The sequence below is a fragment of the Nannospalax galili genome, unplaced genomic scaffold (assembly GCF_000622305.1).
Source record: "Nannospalax galili isolate Female #2095 unplaced genomic scaffold, S.galili_v1.0 scaffold114, whole genome shotgun sequence".
NCBI lineage: Eukaryota > Metazoa > Chordata > Mammalia > Rodentia > Spalacidae > Nannospalax > Nannospalax galili.
In genome coordinates, this window is record NW_008336930.1 from 3,993,311 (window position 1) to 4,004,864 (window position 11,554).

General features: G+C 46.6%; 1 protein-coding gene across 1 annotated transcript; it reads right to left on the bottom strand.

Moving 5' to 3' along the window:
• Positions 1-8,689: 8,689 nt before the first annotated feature.
• On the bottom strand, positions 8,690-11,443 carry Gpr27 (G protein-coupled receptor 27). The gene has a single exon (XM_008831594.3). It carries the CDS (start codon positions 11,182-11,184, stop codon positions 10,039-10,041), a length of 1,146 nt encoding a protein of 381 aa, XP_008829816.1. The 5' UTR covers positions 11,185-11,443; the 3' UTR covers positions 8,690-10,038.
• Between the last annotated feature and the right edge of the window lie 111 nt (positions 11,444-11,554).

Sequence of the window (11,554 nt, forward strand, 5' to 3'; positions counted from 1 at the left end):
AAGGGGCTGTAAGTTTCTAGGTTCACAGTTGAATTAATACAGTTATACAATATTGAACTCAGTATAAGCCCCCGGAGAGAGGCCTGTGGGTCGTGCCAACTCACAATTTTTTGTTTGTTTGTTTTTTGAGACAGGGTCCCCCTGTCCCCCGCCCCCAACCTGGAACCATGTAGACCATGCTATCCTTGCTCTTATAGAGATCCACCTGCCTCTGCCTCCCAGAGGTGGCCTTGTGCCACCAAACCTGGCTCTGAACTTATGCAATTTGATCATGAGCACATCTGGATTACAAATACACCAGGAAGACCAATCTTCTTATGGCCAGTGTCCAAAATCTGTAAAATGCCATCTACGCATGAACTAAGAAACTTGGGGAGTCACCAAGTCACAAAAACAACTGTGAATTTTCTCAGGATGTTTAAGTGAATTTTAATATTTCCATGGAGTGTTAGGAAAAAGGAAAAATAAATAAAATTTAAATGATATACTTTCAGTGAACAACAGTAGTAAAGGTAATCTGCCGTTGACAGAGGACTAATGGCTTTGTATAATGTGTTCCTTTAACAGAGGCAGGTTATTAAATATATACCTAAAGGTATTTAATTCTAATATCTTTACAAACCTTATAAAGCAACTTAATGATTTTTTAAAAATCCTTTGTCAGACCACATGTCACTGCATTCATAAAAGATTAGAACAATTATGCAAATGGATTTCTAGAAATAGCTCCGGGTATCCCATAATTCCTCAAGATAGATATGCAAATGAAATGGATCGTGACTGTGGGCTTAAAGAACTACCTATGGCCCAATTACATTCTTCATGCTACTTTGCCGAATGTAAGTATACCATGGGGTCCTTCTTTCTGCCCAGCACATAGTCACACAGGTCAATACTCAGGGACTATTGTGGGAAAAAATAAAAGGGGAAACATAGATGTTAAAAGAGGAAAACAAAGAAAATCTCATCTTATACATTTCAAATAACAATACAATTCCTTTTGGATTTTTTTCCAGTGGTGGGAACAGAACCCAGGGCACTGTGCTTGCTAGACAAGTGCTCTACCATTGAGCTAAACCCCTGATCTCGCCTATAGATTGTGTGTGTGGAGGGGGGGAGTGCCACTGGTCAGTGTCTGGTGTTGTCTTCTATCCCTCTCTGCCTTATTTTTTGATAAAAAGTTCTCTCACTAAACCTGGAGCCCATCAATTTAGCTAGACTGACTAGCCAATAAGCTTTTCCCACCTAGCCTTTCCCCCCTGCATTGCTATCCTTGGCTTTTCACTTGGTGCTTGGGATCTGAACTCAGTGCTCATGCTTTCCATACACTTTACCATCTGATCTGTCTCCCCAACCCATCCTGTAGAATTAAAAAAAATAAGATATTAAGCTGCCATTGAAATTTAAATAATTTTCAGAGCTTTTTTGAAATTGAGGCATGTCTCTATCCTCTACTCTGTTCTCTCCAGGTTCCAAGCAAGAAGCACTGTGTGTCTCTCAGATGTCAATTCTTGGCAGAAAATTCAGATTAACTTCCTAGAAAGCTATGCAGACTGCATACTGCAGGTAATGTAGATGTAAGCAGGAAATGTTTGAACACATAGCTTCCCAACAGTTTACCTTATCTCCACCTGTTGTAGGATGGCCGCTTAAAACTTAATTTGTAATTGACTAAATGATTCCTTCTAGAAACCAGGCATAATCACTACCATTTACCTGTCTCCTTAATGTTACAGAGAAGTAAGATGAGTGTATTTATGCCTCTGACATAGCAACTTAAATGTTTTTGCATGATTTCTTGGTGTAATTGGAAGTGACTTCAAGACTTCTAGCTTTCAGATATCAATTTCAGTCTGTTTATTTGCCAGAATACAGGATTGTTTGGGTGCCTCCTAAGCCTTCCCTTCCTTGTGCCCCATTCTTAATTTGGAACAAAACCACAAAATACCCTTGTCTTGTGTAAGCCTGTTCTTTCATTCTCTGGGAGGGGGCAGTTGTTCTTTTGAGAGATACATGTTTAATTTCTGCTCAGTTCAATCAGAACTGAGCAGTATCTTTGACAGTTCTTCTCCATGAGACTGACCCCATTCCTTACTGGTACTGGAACATTTGGATAGAATCGGGACAGGAAATTTGAAGAGAATTCTGTGATTTTATTTTACTTAGAGAAAAGAGTTTTGAAAATGGATTCTGGAGTGAGGGACGTACCGAGGGAGTCAGAAGGAAATGGAAGAGCCCGGGACAAAGAGAAAAGGAGGCCTAGACAAGTTTAGCTCCAGTTTTCTGGTTTTCCCTTTTCTCTTCAATTGGGTTACTCAGCCTTTCCAGACAGGCTGGGATGAAGGTCGGCCTCTGTGCTATCCCCAGCTCTCTATCTGGACCTGGTTCAGCATCTGTCTGGTTCTGCCTTACTTTACGGTTCTAGGTGCCTCTGCCAAGTTTTCCTAGTTAGTTAACTAGTAACCAAGAGAATTGTAGCTGTCTTACCCTGTGTCCAGCACAACCCAACACAGAACTGGCTTTGGACTGGTTTTCCATGTCTATTGGTTGGGTGGATTCATGTATGTCATTTTCCACATTCCTATAATTAGACATATGGCTATTTTAGTTACTTTTCACAGTGACAAAATAGCTGACAGAAGCAATTTAAGGGGAGAAGGATTTATTTTGGCTCCCAGTTCAGGGGATATAATTCATCATGGCAGGGAAGGCATTGTGGCTGGAGAGTGAGCAGGTCTGTGATGGTGGCCATTTGCAGTAGCAGCTTTTCTTTTCTTTTACTTAAAAAAATACTTTATTATTTATTATTATTTTTGTTTTATGTGTATGAGTGTTATGCCTGCATGTGGAAATCAGAAAAGGGCGTTGGATCCCCTGGAACTGGAGTTATGGACAGTTTAACTGCCATGTGGGTGCTGGGAATTAAACCTGGGTCCTCTGCAAGAGCAGTCAGTGCTCTTAACTGCTGAGCCATCTCTCCAGTCCCAGCAGCAGCCTTTCATGGCCACTGACCTAGAAGCAAAGGCAAGATAGGAAACAGGGTGGACTATGCTCTCCCCCAAGCTTCCCCCACAACTAGGCCCTATTTCCTAACTGTTCTACAGCCTCCCAATACAGTTCCACCAGCTGGGAAACCAAATGTTCAAATACAGGAGCCCATTGTGGGGGGAGACATTTCATATTCAAACCATAACAACAATTTTAAAAAACTTATCCATATGCTGGTCCAAAAGAATTATATAGTACAATTAAATAGAACTGGCCTAGTAATCATAAATAATGAAAAATCTATTTCATTATTTTTCTGGAGTTATGATATTAGCATCAGGCCAGATAATCTGATAGTTAGGAAGCATGAATTAGATGTCTAATTTTGTATGTGTTCATGTGTGTAGGTGCACATGTGTATAGGTGAACATGCATGTGTGTGAGCATGCATGTGAAGGTCAGAGGACAATCTGTGGTATGGTTCTTCAGGTGGTGTCCACTTTGCTTTTCAAATTTTTAAATTATTTTTCCTGTGTTTGTGCATAGGATATATGGGTACATATGTGTGCACATGTATGTAGAGGCCAGAGGTTGATGTCAGCTATTTTCTTGCTCACCACCACATTTATTGAGGCAGGTCTTTCACTTGAACCTGACATTCACCAGTTTAACTAGTTTAGCTAGCCAGCTTATTCTAGGATCCCCTGTCTCTATTTCCCCAGTTCTGGGATTATAGGCAGGCTACCATGCACACCTGGCATTTATATGGGTGCTATGGATCTGAACTGTCTTCTAGCTTGTGTGTCAAGTGCTTTACCCATTGAGCAATCCCTCTAGCCCCATACCTTTTGTTTTGTTGTGTTTTGTTTTAAGACATGATCTCTCACTGACCTGGAATCTATCAGTAGGCTAGACTAGCTGATCTTTAATGGCCGAAATCATATTAGATTTTGTTTCAAGCCAATAGTCTAGAGGTCTAAGATTGATTATCTGGCTAGAAATCAGGGAGAGTTAAAATAGGTGCCTTTACTTTTACTTTCTGTCCTACTTCCTTTGGAACAGTCACAGTGTTTCTCTTCATGGTCTCAAGATGGTTGGGCTACTGTGGCTCCAAACATTACATCCTCACCCAAGCACATCCAGAGGGGAATGAAAAAAAGAGAAGAAACAGGCTCTTTATGAGCTAGGCTCAACCCCAAAAGTTTTGTCCAAGTCAGAGAAAAAGGAAAAGAAACTCTTAGACTCAGCTCAATCTAGCTTTTGCTTCTCTTTATTCCTACAGTGACCAAGAGAAGTAGCAAAAAGGTATTGATACAGGACCAGGATGCTAGTAAGTGAAGATGGTTCTCTATTGCTTCCCTTACCCCTCACAGTGGCTGCCCCCATGGGTGAGGTATCTCCCATGTGAATGGAGCGAGTATTTTTAGTCCAAACCATATCACAATACAGCCACCTCAGTGCCAGGACAGTTTAAAATGCTGGTGAGACAGTAAGTCAGCTACTTGGCTGCCCCAGGTACTAAGATCACATGACTACAATGAATGCCTTGACTTTCTCCCTCAGTGTGCACTGGGGTACTGTCCACCACTGTGTGGAGGCCAGACATTCACCGTTTATGACTGGTTACTCTTTAGTAACATCCAGTCCAGAGGGGTAGGGGCAGTAAGTCCTTTGGACATAGGAACAAGTCATACCTGATACACAGATGATTGTGATACTGCCAGTGACCTGGAGTAGCAAGAGCACAAGGCTTGGGAAGAGAGGGGCAGAGGAGAGATGGGGGAGGGAGCAGAAGACATCGGGCCCCATGAGGCAAGGCACAAGCTTCTTGGAGGGAATGGGGTGCAGGAAATGTTGAGGAGTTGTAGCTGGCTAAGAAAGGCTTCCAAAAGTGCGGCGCCTGGGTCCGGCGCAGAGCTGATATCCAGGCAGGACCTGGGGCCTTGTTGGTTGTACAGGCTCCTTATGCCCATATCATCTCAGATGTTAACCCATTCACCTATTATCCTGCTGAAAAGAAGATGGGGAGAGATTCCCAAGCAGAGGTGGGGATTGTGGAGGACATGCCCACAGGCAATCTAAGAAGGGAGGGACAGGAAGTCCACAGAGGTGGAAGAGAGAACAGCGACCATGAATGGTTTTCTGTAGCAACAAAAGAGGTTCCACCTAAGAAAGTTGTACAAAGACAAGTGGCCCCATCCTACCAGTGTGATGATCCACCTGCAAAATTAAATTCAGCTCTCCACCTTCCTTGAAACTTCCGGGCCATGAGAACAAAGTAGAAGAACAAACAAGTATGTAGACTAAAGCACGAGGTAGGGGGAGAGGGGCACAGAGATGCAAGTAAGCTAGCTTGGCCTCCATGGAGGTCCCAGGAGCAGGAAGAAGAATATCAAGCTGGGACACTGGTACAAGTTTTTGGTCTGCATCCTACTGTTAATAATTTGTCCCAGTAGATCAGGAATTTCAATATCTGAATGCTGGGACCACTTCTGAGAAACTGCCTTCTTACAACCAAAGCAGTCCCCGTTAGACCTGTGGCATTTGGAACACGTTCTGTTCTCACTGTGGCCAGGTATAACACAGGTACAAGAAATCATCTCATCTCACTATTTTGGGTGAAGAATTTTATGTTTTTCTCTTTTTTTAAGAGAGGGTTTCTCTGTAACTCCAGCTGGCCTGAAACTCCCTATAGACCAGGTTGGCCTTTGGCCTTGATGTCATAGAGATCTGCCTGCCTCTGCCTCCAGAGTGTTGTGTACCATTGCACCCAGCTAAGAAGTTGATTTTAAAAAGTAAACTCAAAGTCAGCCTGAGAATCTAATACCTCCTAGGGGTTGGGTACATGAGAGGATGGGGGGCCGTTGGCTAAACCAATGAATAGGCAGAAATACATTTCTTTTTTAAAAAAAGATTCAAAGAAAAGGGGAAGAGGGAAGGGATCCAAAAGGAAAAGGAAGAGAATAGCTAGGTCAGAAAGGTGACTCAGCAAGTAAAGACTCTTGCTGCCAACCAAGTCTGAAGACCTGAGTTCACTCCATGGGTCCCACGTGGTGGAAAGAGAGAACCAACTCTCAAAATTGTCCTCTGACTTCCATGTGTTCCATGGCGCGCGCGCGCGCGCGCACACACACACACACACACACACACGAACTAAAACTAACTTGATAAAACTGACAAGCTCTGGCAAGGCTGATAGAGGATCCAGATAGTACTTAAATCAATCATTATGTCTATGGATCTGTTATATGCTCTCCATTTTGGTAGAAATACCTACCTTTTAATATTTTGTTTATTATTTTATGTGTATGAGTGTATTGCCTGGATGTGTGTAAGTGCACCTGTATCGTGCAATACCCATGGAGGTCAAAGGAAGGCATTCGATCTCCTGGAACTGGAGTTATGGACAGTTGTTAGCTACCATGTGGGTGCTGGGAATTGAACCTGGGTCCTCTGCAAGAGCAGCCAGTGTTCTTAACCACTGGGCCATCTCTCCAGTCCCAGAAATACCTATTTTAAAACAAACAAACAAACAAACAAAAAACCCTGAGTGTCAGGTTTCAGTTTAAAGAGATCTAGTCTTTCTGCAAAGGTATTTGAAATAAGGTACCAAAAGACCTAAAAATGTTCATTTTAAATCCAATAAATCCATGCCAAGACAGACATGCAGATGGAGATTTCTATACATATCTCTTTTCTGCTGCTTTGCAAAGATACAGCTCATTCATCTCACCTTGGGGAGAGGAAGTGTGCTGAATTAACATCCCAAATCAGCAAATGAGCTATTTTAGTGCTGGTCTTCCTTGAATATGTTGTACCTGCTCTGCTACAGTGGGCACATATCAGGGACACAGCTGCGCTTTCCTCAGTGACTTTTGATGAATGAGATTGACAAGCCCTTGTTAAGAGATTCAGTGACCCTAAAAAGCATTGAAGTTAGAGGGCATGTCTCCTTGCTACTTTCTTCCTGGCAGTCAGTTCCTCTGTCTCTTTTTGGCTTTTCCTCTATTGTTGGCTGCTGAGTTCTCACTGGAAATTATGCCTTCCTCTATATAATCGAATCTTTTTTAAAGTGAAACCTGTGTTAACCTAGTTTGTATACAGTATGTGGAAAGTAAATCATGTCTCCCGCCACCTGAGGATTGTCTATTCCAGGGTCCCAACTCGCCATATCCCAATAGGAATCACGGCCTGTGCAAGCATGCAGGTCCATCCCTCAGAAAATACCCCAGGAATTCAAAGCCACCTGGCGTCAACAGGTGAGGTTTGCTTTGATGCACGTTAGCAGCTGCCTCAGGCCAGAATGGCTCAGGGATTTTCTGTGATGGTTGATGGGTCCCTGTGTCATACTGGGTACTAAATATTCTGAATAACATGCGGCCTTGGAGTTTTGAACTTGATCACTTTGGTGGGTGGAGGGTTAGAGGATTTATTTTCCCTGACCCATCTGTCTTTGAGTTGGCTAAGATTTCTGATAAGCAGTCTTTGAATGCCTTTGAAGAGTGGAGCCCTACCTGGACTAAGGTCACAGGGAGAAAAGGACCCTTCCATATAGGACACCATCTTCAACTTCCACAAGCAAAACAAAATAATGCTATGTAGTAGAGACAGACTGGCCACACAGCCTTGTTACTCATCCCTTTGGACTAAATATTTAATAGTTCATGTCATGCTCAAGATAAATTTCTATAAATTTACTGCCCCCATTTTTAAAAGATCTATTTATTTTCATTTTATGTGTGTGAGTGTTTGCTTGCATGTATGTATGTGCACCAGGAATGTGCCTGGTATCTGCAGAGGCCAGAAGAGGGCATTGGATCCCCTGGAAGCGAACTTATGCATGGTTGCTAGCCACCACATGGGTGCTGGGAACCGAACCCAGGTCCTTTGCAAGATCAGCCAGTGCTCTTAGCCCTAAGCCAACTCTCCGGACCCTACTATACCTATTTTTAATCAGAACAATTACTTTGCTCAGGTATTTTTATTTATCATGCACTTTTACCCCTGTAGCTCTAGGAATCAGACCCAAGGCCTCTCACAGGCTAGGCAAGTGTTCCCCTTCTAGCTATTGTTTTCATTTTTGTTTTTTGTTTAAAATAGTGTGTGTGTATTTTTTTTCATTGTTTCTTCCATTTGAAGAGAAGACTTGCCCATATGTATACTGCACTTCAAAGTTAAAGGGCTAGGGAGATTCTCAGTTGGTAAAATGCTTGTTGCATAAGCATGAGGATCTGAATCCAGATCCCCAGCACTCATGTAAAAGGTAAAAATCTAGGCATGCCTGTAATCCCCAGCAATGGGGAGGCATAGACAGCAAATTCCTGGGGCTTGTTAGCCAGCCAGTCTACACAATTTGTACTTCCAGGTTCAGTGAGAGACCATGTCTTAACAAATACCTTGAGATTGCAATAGAAAACGACATGGGCATCAAACTCTGACCTCCATATTGCATGCACATATGAGTGTATACACACACACACACACACACACACACGCCTCCAAATATCTTGGAAATGTTGGTGTTCAAGCTCTGAAACATGAAATGGGACAGCAGGCACTAAAGGAAAGATACAGCATGAGTTACTTAGTAACATACTTAGATGACTTGACCTCAAACAACAAAACAGCCACTCCAGAATGAAAATACTGGTATATTTGTATAATGCAAAGAGAAGTACATATAGAAATCCTTAAAACACAAGGTACATTAATAAAAATGTAGCCGTTTAAGCAAAAAATATTATACAGTACTTGCAATGTAGTCCTTCAGTGTCAAATGAGAAATGCCTAACAAAAAGATATTTAAAATTATAGTTCTTATTAATAATTTGAAACAATCATCAGTAGCACAGCACAACCTAACCTAGCAAACACCGTAAGGAAATGTTTTGTCTCCTAGGAGAGGTACCATTATATCCCCTGGCTTTATACCATGGACAAAAGACAGTCTTCAAAGCGGAAATTAATTTCATAAGACAGAGTAAAACTGGGCTTCTCAAAGCACAAGCCATTTCCATAAAAGTATTTTAACTGTTTACTGGCACAAAGTGCCCAAACAAACATGATGGAGTTCTCTGCCTCCAGAGCCCGCCCCAGCTCAAACCACAATCAACACAAACACATGCAATACTGTTTTTTGTTTTTCTCCACAATGTTACTATCCAAAACACTTTTTAACTCTTTAAAAGTCACAGTTTTACAGAAAGGTTTCCATTCAAGATTGATATACAGAGCAGCTGTTGCTGAGGTGTTTTTTTTTTGTTTGTTTGTTTAAACGGGAATTCAAACCTTGCTTGTTACCATTTCAAAAGCGACTGCCTTCCTACTGACTCGTTTCCAGTCTTTAAGTTCCACTTCACTGCTGGAAAAAGCTCTCCACACTTTCAAAGATCAGGCACAGCATACCTGACCCTGTGGCCTGCAATTCACAAGGGACTTGAGACAGATTTGTCCTCTCTTCCATCTCCAATCAAAGACCCCCTAGTTTTCTCTCCTTCACTGCCATGCAAATATAATGCCACTTGAGGTTGTCAAAAATAGCTTCTGTAGAAAACTGGCCATGGTCTTTAGGAAACTTTGCATGAATAAAATCAGTGTAGCCTTGTACTTAAAAAGGAGAGAGGGAAGGAGAGAGGGAGGGAGAGAGGGAGGGAGGGAGAGGGGGTAGAGAAATCACACGTGGAAGAAAAGACAGTACCAGTGCAGAAAGACTGCAGGGCCTACTTCCTGGAAGGAAGGAAGCATCCTCAGGACGGATCTGGAAACCGGAATCCCCGACCCGGCCCCCGGAACAAGAACCTGTACAATCCAAGTGTGTATCCACTTTGAGAGTCTTGTGAAGGCAGTATAGAAAAATCAGAAACCAGACAGGCGTATAAGCACAGTCACCATCCAAGCCAGAGAGTAAGGCTGGACTGTTGGGTGCCTGGCTGGCAGGTCACCATCCAAACTAGAGGGTAAGGCCAGATTGTCGGGAGCTTAGGTAACAGGTCACCATCCAAACCAGAGGGTAAGGCCAGATTGTTGAGAGCCCAGGTGGCAGGGTGCACCTCACAGACCAATGCCTTTCAGGTCGCAGGGGAGGGTGGCCTGTGTGGTCTGGGGGCTCTGGCAGCAGGGGAACTGGGCCCTGAAGCAGTCTCTTAGCTCTCTGTTGAAGAGGAAGCACACTACAGGATTGATGCCCGCCTGCGCGAAGGTCAGCCACACGGAGGCCGTCAGGTAGGCCTGAGGGACCACGCCGGGCCGCACCAGGACCCTCAGGTAACTGGCCACGACGTAGGGTCCCCAGAGGAGCAGGAAGAGCAGCGTGACAGCATAGAACATCTTGCACAACCTCTTCTCTGTCTTGAACTCCTCCAGCACGAGGAGCCGACGGGCGCCACGGCCTGGACCCGCGGGCCGGATGCCCACGAGCGCGGGAGGAGTGGGCCCACGGCCAAATCCCGCTGTCCAGTTGGCAGCCGCCTGGCCCGTGGCCCCCGGGCCGTGAAAGGTCCAGTCGTGACTGACGGCGGGCACCAGGCGCGCTGGCCGCATCTTGCGACGGTCGTGGATGAAGAAGAGCAGGCGGAGGTAGACCAGGTGCGTGGCACCCACCACCACGGCCAGCAACAGCAGGAAGCCGAGCGCGCCGGGGGCGCCGTCGGGCCGCTGCTCCAGGGCGCACGGTGCGTCCTCGTCGTCGCCGCCGCCGCCACCGTCCAGCACCGGCGGGAAGGCCGCGGCCAGTGCCAGCGCCCAGGCGGCGCACACCAGCATGGCGGCGCACGGCCAGCCGGCCAGGCGCTCGGCGTAGAAGCGGTGGTGCGCGATGGCCAGGTAGCGGGTGACGCCCACGCCGAGCAGCAGGAAGGCGGCGTGGAAGCAGAAGAGCGCGGCCAGGAAAGCGAGCAGCTTGCAGCCCAGCGCGCCCGGCGGGGTCCCCGCTGCAGCCGCCGCGCGCCGAGCTGCCAACATGACTGCCGGGAGGCAGGCGAGCGCGCGTAGCCCGTCGGCCAGGCACAGGTCGAGCAGCAGGTAGTACGGGGCGCGGTGCAGGCTGCGCTCCCGCACGATGAGCAGCGCGAACAGCACGTTGCCCGCCAGACTCACGCACAGCAGCAGGCTGAGCGTGGCCAGCTTGAGGCCCAACGCGGCCGCCTCAGCCCCTGCCGCATCCCCGCCGCCGCTGCCTGGCTCGCTCGCGTTCGCCATCGCGGTGCCGCTCCTCTCCGCAGGCCGTGCGCTCCGCCGGGCCCTCGCCGCTCGCCGTAGGCCACCCCGGCCTTGCGCTGCGTCCCGCGCTCCCCTACGCGAGCTTACCGGTGTCCTCCCGGGGCGCTCAGCCTGCGGCCGGCCGGCCCTGCCTCGGGGGCTCCAACAGCCCGGGCGCCGCCGCCATCTCAGCCATGGTGCGCGCGAGAGGCGACGGCCACTCCCTGCGCCCTGGGTGCGGCGGTCTTCACTGCGGACAGGCCCGCGCCGCCGCCCGCAGCCCCCCGCATGCTCCGCGTCCTCCTGGTCCTCCTCCTCGTCCTCCTCCTCCGCCGCCGCAGCCGCGCCTCCCGGCTCAGCCCCCCGCCGG

Coding starts and splice junctions, on each gene's coding strand:
- Gpr27 (XM_008831594.3), bottom strand. CDS start 11,184: ATGGCGAACGCGAGCGAGCCAGGCAGCGGCGGCGGGGATGCGGCAGGG.